The 16,583-nt window shown below is 35.0% G+C and overlaps 1 protein-coding gene across 6 annotated transcripts in view; it reads left to right on the forward strand.

Annotated features, from left to right (window-relative positions):
- The first annotated feature begins 6 nt into the window (after positions 1-6).
- LOC134267285 (C2 domain-containing protein 5-like) overlaps positions 7-16,583 on the forward strand; it is a 46,660-nt gene continuing 30,083 nt past the window's right edge. For 5 of the 6 annotated variants that reach the window (XM_062749504.1, XM_062749503.1, XM_062749505.1 and 2 more), the window contains exons 1-22: positions 7-30; positions 519-614; positions 867-1,022; positions 1,226-1,286; positions 1,514-1,645; positions 4,579-4,931; positions 5,009-5,109; positions 5,432-5,540; positions 5,873-5,987; positions 6,182-6,391; positions 6,672-6,776; positions 6,993-7,082; positions 7,304-7,364; positions 7,630-7,683; positions 7,936-8,010; positions 8,346-8,408; positions 9,569-9,667; positions 10,097-10,201; positions 10,367-10,489; positions 14,313-14,393; positions 14,655-14,744; positions 16,478-16,571. In XM_062749504.1, coding sequence (XP_062605488.1) covers positions 24-30; positions 519-614; positions 867-1,022; positions 1,226-1,286; positions 1,514-1,645; positions 4,579-4,931; positions 5,009-5,109; positions 5,432-5,540; positions 5,873-5,987; positions 6,182-6,391; positions 6,672-6,776; positions 6,993-7,082; positions 7,304-7,364; positions 7,630-7,683; positions 7,936-8,010; positions 8,346-8,408; positions 9,569-9,667; positions 10,097-10,201; positions 10,367-10,489; positions 14,313-14,393; positions 14,655-14,744; positions 16,478-16,571 — 2,380 coding nt within the window. In that variant the 5' untranslated portion in view covers positions 7-23. The remainder of the gene's footprint in view (positions 31-518; positions 615-866; positions 1,023-1,225; positions 1,287-1,513; positions 1,646-4,578; positions 4,932-5,008; positions 5,110-5,431; positions 5,541-5,872; positions 5,988-6,181; positions 6,392-6,671; positions 6,777-6,992; positions 7,083-7,303; positions 7,365-7,629; positions 7,684-7,935; positions 8,011-8,345; positions 8,409-9,568; positions 9,668-10,096; positions 10,202-10,366; positions 10,490-14,312; positions 14,394-14,654; positions 14,745-16,477; positions 16,572-16,583) is intronic. The other variant, XM_062749507.1, reaches the window with a different exon arrangement.

Here is a 16,583-nt window from a genome sequence, read left to right on the forward strand (position 1 = left end):
GATGGTTCCCTATCTACGACACTATGCATGGTATGGTCACACCAAGGTCAACTTAGGTAGACTATGAACAAGAATTAAGTGATAAGTGATTAGTTATCTGAGCTAAGTGGGTAAAATTCATCAGATTCAGATTAGGGTAAAGTCAAAGGTTGTTAAACTTGTTTTTATATTTATTAGGTATATTCAATTACTTTTGCTTAATTATCTTAAACAAGTACATGTAGTTAGAATTTAGAGACGTACAATTATATGTCAAAGAGTCTAAATATCAATTTTCATTACCATGTACTTTATATCTACTCGAATATTTGCATGATGCATTTTTCTCTAGATATTAAGATTCTTTAAATGAATATTTAATTCTAGGTTATTATGTATCTTATCATTTAAAATTAACTATCCAGAGATAAGTTTTACTATCTGTATTGTTTATATTTGTGACGTGTGTTAGCAAATGAAAAACATGTACAATATGTAGCAATTTTAATTGATTGACAGTGTTACATCTCTGTTTCTAGGTATTCGAGGGGAGCTCAATCTCATTGTCAAGGTAGACCTGTTTTCAGATGTGAACAAGTTCCGTCAGTCATCATGTGGCATCCAGTTCTTCAGCAGTAAGCATAATGATAGAAATCAGAACAAGTATTTCTTTGAAAACTATAAAACTAACATAGTTTTTTGACCTGGTGAAAATTCCACTGAATCTCAATTTTGTTCCATTCAGGGTTAATATATAGTGCAGATTTCTTGAATTGTAATGTGGTATAGAATTAGAAAAAGAAAACAGCACAAAAATATATTTATCTATTTTGATAGAATTATTCCAACATTTTCTACATGTGGATGTAATTATGTGGTTGTTTCAGCTGCGGAAGTGCCTTCAGGGTATCGCATGCAGGTCATTAACGGATTTGTGGAGGAATTAGTGGTCAATGATGACCCGGAGTATCAGTGGATTGACAAGATCAGAACACCGCGGGCATCTAATGAAGCAAGGCAACGACTCTTCTCCAAACTCTCAGGTATTAAAAGCTAATATTATTGATAAAGAGAGAGCCTTATTATTTACACTAATTTTTACTTATGAATATCATAATATGCTTGCTCATGCTTTGTTGCATTCATAACATTAAGTGCAAAAAATTGTCTGAGAATACATCTTGACATTTTGAATGATGTAAAAAAGTTTATATGAACAACTAATGACAACATTTTATACATGTAGGTGAACTTCAGAGGAAAATTGGTGTAAAAGTAGCAGAGTTGGGTGGAAATGCAGTGATTGGGTAAATCTTAAAATTATACTTTTTACATTGTAAATAAGTCTTTTAAAAGTAGTCATTGATAAGCCAGTTTCCACATAAAACAATGTTTATTATCAATTTGACATTCAGTGTTAATACAGTGTTTATCTAGGTTTACATACATTTCTTTACAGTATCAGTTGTGTTCATATCTCTCCAATTTATTCCATTTTTCAATCAATTCAATCCGCTGACCTTATTTTTCCAAGCTATTGTCAGTGCTTTGATCTGGAGGGTGAGTCTGGTATTGTAGCTCGGGGCATTGGAACTGGAGTGACCTTGGTACGGCCTTCACAGTTGATGCCCCCTTCACCTCAAGGCGCCTCTCCTCAATTCAAAGAGTAAGTAACTTTCTTAATATCATTTTTTACTGCCAAATGTTTTTTTTCATGTCTTGAATCTGCATATTTGATGATTTGTATTGATTATGAAGTGTCTTTTACAATGCTTACCTCAAATGGGATTTGCTTTGATATTTCTCATTGTCCAAACATTGCATAAAGGTCCCGCTTTTAGAGCACTCAGAAATTTGAAATGGTCACTTGTTTCTTTTGACCTGATAATTTTGAATACTGTTCATGATGTAATTAAAGAAGCTGTTAGAGTCAATATGAGCTTTGACATTCTAAGTTTAGAGTTGTGAAGAGGCTACTCCAGTAGGACTATATTTTAATACCTGTATTGTTATGACAATATCTCATGGCAAAAACATGAGATGAATTTCCTGCTGTCAGGTTCAATGATTAGCTAGCAGGTTATTCTGTTGATCCTTAATTGTATCCCCCATAAGCAAGGATCACTTAATTGTATCCCCCATAAGCAGGGATCACTTAATCGATTCAGAGGACTTTATATCATAGGATATGATGAAGGTCAAGGTCAGGTTAGGGTCATTCCAAAGGACAAATGGCTATATAGGAATTGTATTGTACAAAAGACATACTGGTAATTTTGTTTCACAAACACACGTTTTTTACAAAAAAGTCAATTGTTTTTATACTGTAAATGCTACAATTTATCAGCCAGTTTATGTAGATTTGATGTACACATATTTCTGAAGTAAGTACATATACTTGTAGTGTGGTGTTTATCACACCAGAGGATTTTCTTTGTTGTTGTGTATCATTGATAAGTGGAGATTGGTTTACGTTATTTAATGTTTTTAATATCAATCTGATCTGTAAAATAACATCCATAATCCATTTGCTAATACCATGATTAGTAATACATTTTTTATCATATTAGAATAACATCTTAACATATTTCTTCATTGTGATAAATTCAACCACAAATAGGGTTGGAAAATTCTCTACATGTATAACTACATGTGATTTCTGAAAAAATATACAGCCTCAATATACCTCCCTTCAATGTCACAGTAGATTTTGATGTTGTTAACTGTATCTGATGAAATATGAATTTAGAAAAACCATTAAATGTTGTCATGATTTTTTTTATTTTGCTTCCAATTCCACTAGTACTTTGATAATAATGAAAAGCACACATTGATAATCACATCATGCCTTTTGTTAGTAGTTTTGATTTATTCAGTAGAATGACATACTTAGTCAAAATGTTGTTGTTTTTTTTTTATTGTCTCTAAAAATGGCAATGCATGTGCTTTGTGTTTAATAATTACATGTAGCATGATATAAGAAAACAATATAAACTAAAGGTTAAGAATCACAAAGTGCTTCTGATGCAGAATTGAAATCGTTCATAGTTAAGATTGCAATTTACTCAGTAAGATTTTTTTTTGAATTTTATTTCAAGCAATGCACCTAGTGGTACGTTTTTGTTTATTAAAAAAAGTATATTTAAATCATGAAGCATTTCTTTCACATGTTTTTAACATTTCAAGTCAACCACTTCTTGCACTAAACAAGTTCAAATCACCAAAAAAAAAATTCACGTTAAACAAGTATTTTAACAATTAATTTGACATTGGTAGAGGGCTTTTTTTAATACAAATTTGTACTGACACTAAAATCTTTTACAACATTATTTATAAATATGTGAAACTCTAATTATGATATATCCAAAACAAAGAAAAGCTGGTCACAGGTCGAAAGTGGTCAACAAAATAAATTTACTGCTGCATTCTCACGAAGTGTTGGTGATCTGTTTTATACTTTTGAGTTTATAATACAGTCAATTCTCGAATTATCGCCATTCGATTCATCGCCATTTTAGCAATACCGCCATGATTTCCCAAGAACATTTTTCCTGCTATATCAAATTCTCTTTATAACGCCAAATTCGCATACCGCCATCCGCCACCCTGTTTTCAGAACAAACGTCCATTTTTAAGTGTCAATTATCTCGATATACCGCCACAGGTGCATGTGATCAGTGAAGCGCGGCTAATTATTGACACTATTCCTGTTGTAAAGAATGCGAAGCCAGACTAGACACATGCAATTAAAATTTAGATAAGAATTAATGAACAATAATTTTAACATGAAGTGTTATAATTATTTTGTTTTCTGTTTAATAAAAATCATTTAGTCAAGACTTCGCCACGAAAGCGGTCGTTGTTTTTTAAGTACGCCGATAACGATATTATTTTGAGCTTTAAACAATGCAAAGATTGCTTTAAAAATAATTATACGGTATGAATTGTGAATGTTTCATTAACAATGATGCGATAAACAATGAATTTATTCAAGAATTCATTTCACATACAATCGGCAATATATCGATACGATCGACCAAGCATATTTTTTTTTCAATATCAGACGTGCAGATTTTTTTTTTCAATATCAGACGTGCAGATTTACATGCATACACATGTACTTGTCTTTATTTCATAACTGCATATTTTGATTTAACGAAATTGCGCATAAAAAATTACTTGAAGTATTTTAAAATTTAGAAACATGAACATGTAATAATAAAAATAGAAACGCTAAATTATTTCTAAGAACGGTAACTCTACTTCTTGTTTCCTAAAAGATGAGAAATTCAATTCATCGCCAAATTCGTTATACCGCCAACATTTCTGAATTACAAAAGATGGCGGTTTATCGAGAATTAACTGTATATCCAGATCAGTTGTGAAAGCTTCAACAGCAACTGCTGCATGAATGAGCAAAATGATTTTATTAAAAAGAATAACAATTTTTCTCAATGAATTTGTCTGCTTTGAATGGTAACTTGCTTTCTAATTAAAAAGAAGTGCTTTCTTGACATTATTGTTGCATGTATTTTGAATGTTGAGCATGGTAACCAAGATCCTACAATAAGCGTTTTTTCCTTTCTGTTTCTCTTTCAGTTTGAGGCATGCTGTGAACTCTCTTCACTACTTCAATCATCACCACACCCCTCCCACCCATGGCCCCTCCCTTCTCTCTCGCTCACATCATCACTTAACAATGACCCCACCCCACACACCCGTCAAGAAAACAGCCTCCATCTCCCCTCCTCCCTCTGCCCCACCCCTAGTTCAAAGCAGCCAATCAGCATTCAGTTTTCCTTTCAGTTCCCCTCTCATTGAGGATTCTGCCATACCCTCCTCCCCACCCAACATAATTAGGTGTGCTACATCACCTGTCAAGGTGAACTCCCCTCAGACAGTGGTGAGACGATCCTCCGAATCAGATGCTAGTAGCACCACACCTCCTAAAGGTATGTCCAGGAGTTTTTGACTTTAAACACTCAGTATTTAGTGTTGAATTAGTAATTTACAGGTGGTTGATTTGTAGGAAGCAGTCTAACAGAGAGCAGTGGAAGTGGTAGTGTTGTAGGAAGTGGTAGTAAAACTGCTACTAAGCTCTCAGCTCAGCAACCCAGTATAGAGCTCATGGTAAGTCAAGCTGTCAGCTCAGCAACCCAGTATAGAGCTCATGGTAAGTCAAGCTGTCAGCTCAGCAACCCAGCATACAGCTTATGCTAAGTTGAGGGCTTAGCAATCCAGCATAGAGCTCATGGTTAGATAAGGAAGATGTCATTTCATGGATAAATATACTTGTAATTCACTTATCACAGCAATAAAGCTTATAGTTAGTCAAACTTGAAGCTTTAATTGCTACCCAATATAGAGCTCATATTAGTACATGAAAGTATATGAACATATTAACAATAATTTTTTTGAATTGGTTCATTTGATACAATTTATTAATTTTCAGGAGTATCCTTTCTTCACCATGACCTCGTTTCCTGTTGGGTTTATTGTACACCTGGGAGGTGTGGTGTCAGCCAAGTCAGTCAAACTCCTGGACAAGATTCACAACCCAGGTTAGTTAAACCACTTCTGCTGTACATGTAGGGTAATTCAGTAATACAAAACTTTGCATTAATTCAAAGCACAGTTAAAATTGAATTTGATATTTCATCACTGTAATATCACTTTGGGAGGGGGATGTTTTCATTGTATATAAGTGTGATTAAATCTTGTACTCCATGAAATTTAAATTTTTTATCACAGATTTTGTGGTCTAATAACCTCAAAATCAAAATCCACACTAATTTTTTTTTCCCTAAAAAAGCGATATTTTGTTACATAGTGGCTGATAATGAGGTAAAGGTTTGGGAAGAATTTTAAAATGTTGTTACCATGGTTATTGTAGAGGAACCAGAGACAAGAGATGCCTGGTGGACGGAGATTAGGACAGAGATACGAACTCACTGTAAAGCCATGGGGTGTCACGCTGTGTTAGGATACACAGAAAAGACCACCATCTGGTAAGACATTCAAATAAACCATGGGATGTCATGTGATTTGGTACACAGAAATATATGTACCATCATAGACAGCACATTTCAAGATTTAATGAGATGTTAGGTAACTGTGGTTAGTTCCTTCTGTAGCAATATAAATTTTGATAAAAAATGTTTCTACTTAATATACATATACAAATGAACACCTTCTTCTATAGTGATGAAATCATTGTGTTGTGTGCGACTGGTACTGCTGCCCGAGTGAACGTCACTTATGACCCCACATCATCGACACGGGTACCTCCCCCCACCCCTGCTGTTCCTGAGAAGCCCTCTACTGAAAAAGAGCGAGACAAGAAGCTGTATGTGGACGTAAACCTCGCTAATTCTGCTGCCCAGAGCTCCCTCCAAGCTCTCTATGATCATGGGTCTGTATTTATACCTTTACATGAAGAGATCCTTCATTTGTTTATTATTATGACTTTGGCCAACACAGACATTTATGTCTCACACAAATAGTTCAGTTTCACCACATCATAAGATTGTCCATATTGCTCTTTTTTAAGAAGTATGATGACAAAATATTCATGTATTAATATTATTACCTTTAAAACAACATAAACATGACCATATGATACCTTATATACACACCACACGATGATATGACACATGATGATACTGGGTTTAACTGCTGATTTTATTTGACAGATCTGATGATGGGTCACCCCACTATAACTGCCTTCTGTGTCACGTACCATACAAACCCAGCTCTGCTCCCTTCCCTGTCAATCTGTCTGTCTGTGGAATATGCAGGTCAGAGATTTTAATGAAACTTTAGAAATAGTTGTATTCTCTGATTTCTGTTTTAAAGAGTTGCCTTCAGAAGATAATAAAACAGAATTTTTTATAAGTACACTAGATTTCTCTTCTTTTTAAAGTGTAACAATAATTGGAAATTTCTTGTTAAAGTGATATAAATTCTGCATATGCTTGTACATATAAAATATTGTGTTATTTTATACAATGTAGGAAACGTAAAGTTCCTGATGTGCTGTTCACCACTATAGATCCACCCACAGAGATACAGACCCATGGCAAAGGTGCCTTCATACAGGCCAGGTGGGTAGGAATATCAGCTTTAATTCTAAAATGGAAGACTTAAAATGTTTCGAGTTTGGCCATTTCTGGTCAGTCAGTTGAGAAGAGACAACCAAACATTTTTTTCAAAGATGGTCTTACAATTCTTACATCTATACAGGCAAATTGTAACATGTAGGATATAAGAATTTTAATTAATGATTTTATATCTAGGTCTGAATGTACATGTATTTCTATTGTAGGGTTTGTCGACCAAAAGCTAAAAGCAAAGGAGGAGAGTCCAATGCCAGAGAGATAAGTGATGTATGGATTCTGAAATAATACTCTTATCATTTTAATAGTTCCTTATTCATAGAATAGTTTGATATTAAATTGTTATAGATATTAGCAAATATATAGAATAAAATACTTAAGAATGTATATGGCATGGAATTTCTAAATTTTAAAGTGCTTTGCACTAAAAATCTATTAAAAATGTGTTATGCTGCTATTGAAACAAAATATACAAGCAATCTTTTCTCTCATTTTATATCTTACTACAAACTAATGCTGGGTATATTTGTTTCAGTGTCTTCCTTTCTTGGAATATGAACTTCACAGTCAGTTGATGAATAAACTCAAGGTATCACAGTTAAAGCAAATTACTTCATAATTGTCCATGAATCCATATTGATTAGTCCAGAACACAAGTTTTTTTAAGTGTTTAAATGAGAGACTTTAATTGAATTCTGCAGCCTCTTCATAGGGAGAAAAATTAAATCCTCATTTCAGTTTGAATGTACGTACACATCATGATTTTTAAAGCTATGGGATTTTTTAACAGCTACATGTATGTGCTATGAATGGTCTCTATTGTTTAATATTTTTTTTACAGCTGTGTGGTATGAATGGTCTGTACGGCCTTAAGATCCAGATCACAGTGGGCGAGTCCTTACTAGTCGGAGTGGCAGTAAGTCCAGTATATTGCGGTGGTGGTACAAATTATAAAGAACCTTAATTATATTCATGATCTTATTCCTGTATCTACTTATTCAAATAATTTTTTTTGATGACATGTATTTAATATATAAATTTTCAAGTTAAGTTAACAAGTTTGAGAAAAGCTTTCGTTAATGAAATATATGCCGTTAAAGAAATGTTTGCAAGTTTCTTAAAGAATTGTTGAATTTTAATAAAATTGAAGAGTGGATATTACATTATAAAGTCAATGTGCAATAATATGAAGCTACTAGTATATTTTATAGCTTTGTCTTCAAAATAATTGATATTTCTTTATTATTTCAGACTGCTACTGCTGTTTTCATGGCAGCCCTTCCCATGCCTTCAGTTCCCAGGGTGTCGGGTCAGGTAAACTCTCCAATTACATTTCAACTCATCACTAGAATATTCTCTTTTTCTAACTATTCATGAGATTGAAGTTACTTCAGTGGCTTGTAATGTTTGAGCAAAAATTGTGTGCTTGAATAATTTTACAACATGCCATAATTTAAAATATATACATTTGTGGTATCTCTCCATTATATAAACATACAGAGAGAAAATATAATTTAAAGTTTGTGAGGTCAGATGTCAAACGTGACCTAATCACACGGCGCAATAATATCTACCGGTACATAAATTATAAAATGACCTGCTCTACTTGCTTTTCATGTATAAAAATGAATAAAATAAGCAAGTAAAATGATAATTATTTTATTTTAAACGTAAACAAGTATTTTATACAGTTTTGGGGCTATATCAACCTGTGTACATTAGGAGCCTAACTTTTGTTTACATTTTTCTTCACTTTTGTCAGCTGCACAGTCTCTAACATTCATCCTTATTTTTTCGATAGACCTTTGGTTAAATTTTCATGATAAACTTTTATTTTATCTTTAAATTTTACTCACGATAAATGTGTAAATCTGTTGGAAAATATCTTTGCAATCATGCCATGAACAGCTGCTAAACACCTCATATTTTGTCTCCGTGTTATCAGAGTTTTACGATAAGTGTGCCTTTAGTTACTGAAAGAATGTTTTTGATCAAATTGCAAATTAACTGGCTCGGACAAGTGTCTCAATCCATCGGAAATCCCTTTCCAGCGACCGAAATTCCTCTAACTTTTTATCATTGAGACGATTTCTTGTGTGAGAGAGTAGCCTTTCACAGAATATTCCATTAGAAATAAATCCATAGAGATGAATTCGAAGCGTAACCGCCATGCAAGCCGATTTACACCTTGCATCATTTTTCAAAATCTACGACGGACGGTTAGTGCAATAATTTAAATTTGAACATATTCAATTGTCCTCAAATGTATATATAAGTAATAAATAACAAGTATTCTATTACCTGAGAAGGCCGAAAAGGAGAAATTGTTTATAAACTTGTTATTTATTTCATAATTGAAATCAAATTTCATTTTTGCAATGCATAGATAAGTTTACCAATTAAGAAACAATATTTGCGTATACTATCTCTAGGGAATTAGTAACTATAAAATTGTCATATTTTGTTTGTTTCAGGCCACATCAGAGGAGGAGAACAGTCGCCTACAGGAAATACAGAAGAGGATTTCTGAGAGAGTGCTGAGAAATCGAGAGAAACATGAACTGCTGCACATTGTGAGTCAACTATAGGGAGAAACTTATCCTTTTTTTCTCTTACTGTTAACAAAAATTGTAATTACTGAATTCATGCATATCTTTTCTTTTCAAAAATTATTATATATAGAGAATTTCCAAAGTGAATTCTTGTATAATATCTGACAAAGTATCTTAGGCTATTCCGTAATAAAACACATGTGGGAGATAACAGTACTACTATTGAAGTGCATTTTGTGTACTATTAAACTTTTTCATAGCTGAACTTTAACAGGTTGTTTTTATAAAAAAATATTTGCACTAATTATTTCAAGAGTTAAAATTTTTTTCTCAATGGTCATTTCTTAAGGACAGTGTACATGTACGTGTAGTTTAATAGAATGATGTTACTCGCTTCGATGTCATCTTTTATTTTGGATTATCTTTTAAGTTTTAAAACTGTGTTTGTAGGATACAGGACAAATCAGTCCCCGTAGTGTGGTCACTGACGACAGTGATGAAGAAGCGTCAGAGCTGGATTTATCCTCTGGAAACAAAGACACTTTTGTCATTGAGGTTTTTATTTCTTATTTAACTTAACCAGTACATGAAATGGTTCAAGATCATATTACCCAGGTGAACACTTGAAATAAACTTAGAAATTTTGTACCTCTTGTTAAAAAAGAAAAAAAAATGAACAGATGCTTGAAATTATACTGAATATATGAACATTTATGACAGGTTGATGATGCAAATGATGAGAATATAATATCACTGCTGAAACAGTCTCAGCTTCCAGAGGGATTTACCATGCTGAACACCCACAAAATTCCAGGATCCACCCTACTGGCTTCCAATCTCCAGGTGAAAATTTTAAAGATGCAGATTTTTCTAGCACCTTAAGTACTGTTGAACTTTTTAGCTCTTCTGAGCCAAAGGCTCAAAGAGCTAATGCTATGGCCATTTGTGCGGTGTGCGTCGTGCGGTGTGCGGTGTGCGTTAACTTTTTAGAATATGGGCCATAACTCAAGAACCCCTTGGCCAATTATTGTAAAATTTGTCACAGGGTATCCTTAGCCCAAGGGCTACCATTTGTACTGAAATTAGGGGTGGGACCCTAAAACAATGGGAGATAATCACGAAAATAAAACCAAAAGTACTGGTTGCTAAAAAATCTTCTTCTCCAGAACCACCAGGCAGATTTTCACCAAACTTGCATACAAGGGTCAGGATATGTTGAAGATAAAAAATTGTTCAAGGCATGACCCTTGGGCAAAGGGCGTGGTCTCAAGGTCACTTCAAAGGTGACCAAAATTTACTCTCATTAAAAACGTTGATATTTTGCTTACTATAAAGACTAGGATCATCAAATCTTGTAAGTTGATGCATCTCAGGACTTGCCATCATGTTAATACAAAAGTAGGTCACAGTGACCTAGTTTTAAAATTTTACGGGGTTTTGTTTTCAAATTGATTTGGAGGCATATTTTGGACACTTTAAGGCCTATGATCATAAAACTTTGTCAGTTGGTGCATCTTGGGTCCACAAACAACATCAACTTAAAAGTAGGTCATTGTGACCTACTTTTTGAATTTTATGGCTAATCTTTTCAAAAACATTTAATCCCATTATTTCAGACACCGAGAGGTTTAGAATCACCAAATCTTGTAAGCTGATGCATCTAGAGGCCTTAAAACATATTTATCAAAAAGTAGGTCACTTTGACCTTCTTTTTGAACTTTGCAGGCATTTGTTTTCAAATTGTTTAAAAGGCATATTTTGAATACTATTAGACTTATGATCATCAAATTTTGTCAGTTGATGCATCTTTGGTCTTCAGAAAATGTCGACCAAAAACTAGGTCACTGTGACCTAATTTTGACATTTTATGGCTGGATTTAAGTATCTCAGGTACTAATTGGCTTAGAATCATCAAACTTTGTCAGTAGATGCATCTTGGGTTTTTGGAGATTAACGACCAAAAAGTAGGTCACAGTGACCTACTTTTGACATTTTATGGCTATATTTTAGTATCTCAGGTACTTATTGGCTTAGAATCATCAAACTTTGTCATTCCTTGCATCTTGGGTTTTCGGAGCATGTCGACCAAAAAGTAGGTCACAGTGACCTACTTTTGACATTTTATGGCTAGTTTTATGTATCTCAGGTACTAATTGGTTTAGAATCATCAAATTTTGTCATTTGATGCATCTTCGGTTTTCGGAGCATGTTGACCAAAAAGTAGGTCACGGTGACCCACTTTTGAATATCTCAGGTACTGATTGGCTTAGAATCATCAAACTTTGTCAGTAGATGCATCTTGGGTTTTCTGAGAATGTCGACCAAAAAGTAGGTCACAGTGACCTACTTTTGTCATTTAATTGTTATATTTAGGTATTTCAAGTACTTATTGGTTTAAAATCACCAAACTTTGTTATTTGATGCATCTTGGGTTCTCGGAGAATGATGATCAAAATATAGGTCACAGTGACCTACTTGTGACACTTATGGCTATATTTAAGTATTCTAGGGTACTTATTGGTTTAGAATTGTCAAACTTTGTCAGTTTATGCACCTTGGGTTTTCGGAGAATGTTGACCAATAAGTAGGTCACTGTGACCCACTTTTGAATATCTCAAGTACTTATTGGCTTAGAATCATCAATCTTTGTCAATTAATGCATCTTGTGTCCTCAGAAAAATTCAATCAAAAAGTAGGTCACCATGACCTACTTATAGTATTTTATAGTTACATTTAAATACAGTTAATTCTCGATAAACCGCCACCTTTTGTGATTTAGAAATCATGGCGGTATAACGAATTTGGCGATGAATTGAATTTCCCATCTTTTAGGAAACAAGAAGTAGAGTTACCGTTCTTAGAAATGCCATAAAGCGTAAGGTTTCTATTCTTATAATTACATGTACATGTATATAAAACATATTTTTGAATTTTAAAATACTTCAAGTAATTTTTTATGTACAATTTCTTTAAAACAAGATGTGCAGTTATGAAATAAAGACAAGTACATGTGCATCTATGTACATGTAAGTCGGCACGTCTGATATAAAAAAAAACATGCTGGGTCGATTGTCGTGATATATTGCTGACAGTACGAAAAATGGTTTCTTGAATAAATTTATTGTTTATGGCATCATTGTTAGTGAAACGTTCACAATTTATACCGTATAATGTTTTTAGGCAAACTTTGTATTGTTTAAAGCAGAGATCATCAAAATAATATTGTATTCGGCGTACTTTCACAACTACCCCTTTAGTGGCGAAGCCGTGACTAAATGATTTTTTAAACAAAACAACAGAACAACATCATTGTAACAGTTCATATTAAAATTATTTGTTCATTTAATTCTAATTTAATTATTTAATTGCGTATACCTTGTCTGGCTTTGCATGCTTTACAACAGGGATAGCGTCAACCAATTAGCCGCGCTTCACTGACCGCACGCACCTGTGGCGGTATATCGAGATAATCGACACTTAAAAATGGACGTTTGTTTTGAAAACAGGGTGGCAGATGGCGGTATGCGAATTTGGCGTTATAAAGAGAATTTTATATAGCAGGAAAAACGTTCTTGGGAAATCATGGCGGTATTGCGAAAATGGCGATGAATCGAATGGCGATAATTCGAGAATTGACTGTATCTTCAGCCCTAACTGGCTAAGAATCATAAAACTTTGTCAGTTGATGCATCTTGGGTTTTAGGATAGATTGTATAATTTATCAGAAGAGCGATTCAAGGCCCTTGGGCCTCTTGTATAAGTTATTTGATCTATAACTCTGATATCTCCTATACCATGGATACGTCTCCGTTATTTAGAAGACCAAACCAATTATTCATGAAGTATTTTACCCTTCATATCTCAACTACTCATGTATCTTGAAGTTTTTCATTCATCTCATTGAGTTTGAGATAATGAGATTGGAAAGTTAATTATAACCCCTGCAAACCAAATTTGGGGGGAGGGAGGTATATAGGAATCAGCTTATCCGTCTAGCTGTCTGTGCAAACGTGTCCGGTCCATATTTTTCTTACGGAGGAACATTAGAATCTTCTACTTCACACAAAGTTTGCCCATGACCTAAGGGTATGTCATGACCTTGACCCAAGGTCATTTGGGGAAGTTCAAGGACAGTGACAGAAAAAAAATCATGTCCTGTCCATATCTTTCTGATAAACGTTGTGAGTTCCCATTTTACACTAAGATTGCTTATGATCTGAGTGTGTGTTATGACTTTGAACCAAGGTCATTAATGCAAGTTCAAGGTCACTGACAGAAAAAGTTCATAATTCATGTGTGGTCTGATCTTAGGTGTTTATATCATGGTTTAAATGCATATATGGTGGATACTGGTCATGCATTGTATGCATACCTTTCACCATTTGATAAAAGTTACGACTGTCAGAAATATATACAGATAGTACTTTATACATGTATTTTACTGTATGTGTACATAAATTGGTGTATTCAAATATTAGCGCAATCACTAGGTATTGAGTTGTTGGCGTAGTCATGAATTAGCACTACACACTATTGCACCATATATTTTATTTATAAATTTCTTAGCGGTATTCATGAATTAGCACATCATTTGCTGCGCCAAAGATAACGATTTAAATTTATTCTTTGTCAATGACCTGATTTGATATTTTATTTCTTATTTAAGATGTTTACTCAGATTTGGAGACAAGAGTTTGTGTCTACTTCTAAAAGCAGTTTTATAGATATCTTTGAAAATCTAGTCAAGGTTAGTCAGAATTGTAGCTATTTTAGTTTTCGTGACTGATTAACGGCCGTTATCCACATTCCAAGTTGTCAATGTTTTGTCCTTCCTCTTCTGTAAAAATATTAATATTTTGCTTTAAGTTTGTAATGTTTACTTACAACTTTTATTAAGGACAATTTTATATCAGTTAACTCTTAAATTATCAGTGAGATTAGATTAAAATACTTGTGCATTATGATAAATTGACATTATTTTAACATAGATGTTTGTTGTGGTTTTCAGAAAATCTGTTATAAGTTACGTCGGATGTCCCCTTGTTGTCTGTGTGGTATAGACTTCGGTGTAGATCTCCCAGAAGACAGAGAAATACAGGTAAGTACAGGTAGGACAGGAGACAGATGTCTCCCTGCTGTCTGTGTGGTATAGACTTTGGTGTACATCTCCCACAGAGAAATAAAGGTAAGTACAGGTAGGACAGGTGACAGATGTCTCCCTGCTGTTCGTGTGGTATAGACTTTGGTGTAGATCTCCCACAGAGAAATACAGGTAAGTACAGGTAGGACAGGTGACAGATGTCTCCCTGCTGTCTGTGTGGTATAGACTTTGGAGCAGATCTTCCAGAGGACAGAGAAATACAGGTAGGTACAGGTAGGACAGGTGACAGATGTCCCCCTGTTGTCTGTGTGGTATAGACTTTGGTGTACATCTCTCACAGAGAAATACAGGTAAGTACAGGTAGGACAGGTGACAGGTGTCTCCCTGCTGTCTTTAGTGTGGATCTCCCAGAGGACAGAGAAATACAGGTAAGTACAGGTAGGACAGGTGACAGGTGTCTCCATGCTGTCTGTGTGGTATAGACTTTGGTGTAGATCTCCCACAGAGAAATACAGGTAAGTACAGATAGGACAGGTGACAGATGTCTCCCTGTTGTCTGTGTGGTATAGACTTTGGTGCAGATCTTCCAGAGGACAGAGAAATACAGGTAGGTACAGGAAGGACAGGTGACAGATGTCTCCTTGTTGTATGTGTGGTATAGACTTTGGTGTACATCTCCCACAGAGAAATACAGGTAAGTACAGGTAGGACAGGTGACAGATGTCTCCCTGCTGTCTGTATGGTATAGACTTTGATGTGGATCTCCCACAGTTAAATACAGGTAAGTACAGGTAGGACAGGTGACAGATGTCTCCCTGCTGTCTGTGTGGTATAGACTTTGGTGCAGATCTTCCAGAGGACAGAGAAATACAGGTAGGACAGGTGACAGATGTCTCCCTGTTGTCTGTGTGGTATAGACTTTGGTGTACATCTCCCACAGAGAAATACAGGTAAGTACAGGTAGGACAGGTGACAGATGTCTCCCTGCTGTCTGTGTGGTATAGACTTTGGTGTATACCTCCCACAGAGAAATACAGGTATGTACAGGTAGGACAGGTGACAGGTGTCTCCCTGCTGTCTGTGTGGTATAGACTTTGGTGTAGATCTCCCACAGAGAAATACAGGTAAGTACAGGTAGGACAGGTGACAGGTGTCTCCCTGCTGTCTGTGTGGTATAGACTTTGGTGTAGATCTCCCACAGAGAAATACAGGTAAGTACAGGTAGGACAGGTGACAGATGTCTCCCTGCTGTCTGTGTGGTATAGACTTTGGTGTAGATCTCCCACAGAGAAATACAGGTAAGTACAGGTAGGACAGGTGACAGATGTCTCCCTGCTGTCTGTGTGGTATAGACTTTGGTATGGATCTCCCACAGAGAAATACAGGTAAGTACAGGTAGGACAAGTGACAGATGTCTCCCTGCTGTCTGTGTGGTATAGACTTTGGTGTAGATCTTCCAGAGGACAGAGAAATACAGGTAAGTATAGGTAGGACAGGTGACAGATGTCCTCCTGCTGTCTGTGTGGTATAGACTTTGGTGTAGATCTCTCACAGAGAAATACAGGCAAGTACAGGTAGGACAGGTGACAGATGTCCCCCTGCTGTCTGTGTGGTATAGAAATACAGGTAAGTAATACAGGCCATAAGAACAAGTGATGCATGTTTTTATTAATGAATGAATCTTATAAACTTCAAAATCAAATGACATTAACTGTTTATTTTCTTTTCAGATAACACTGACTGGAGTGTGCTGTTCTTTAGAGAATGTTTCAGATTCTGCATTTGAACTTCAAACCTACAGCAAAGAAAATCTACTCAAAGCAGGTATGTGTATAC

Source organism: Saccostrea cucullata, unplaced genomic scaffold, assembly GCF_032062105.1.
Source record: "Saccostrea cucullata isolate Sc308-1 unplaced genomic scaffold, CSIRO_AGI_Scuc_v1 ctg742, whole genome shotgun sequence".
Taxonomy (NCBI): domain Eukaryota; kingdom Metazoa; phylum Mollusca; class Bivalvia; order Ostreida; family Ostreidae; genus Saccostrea; species Saccostrea cuccullata.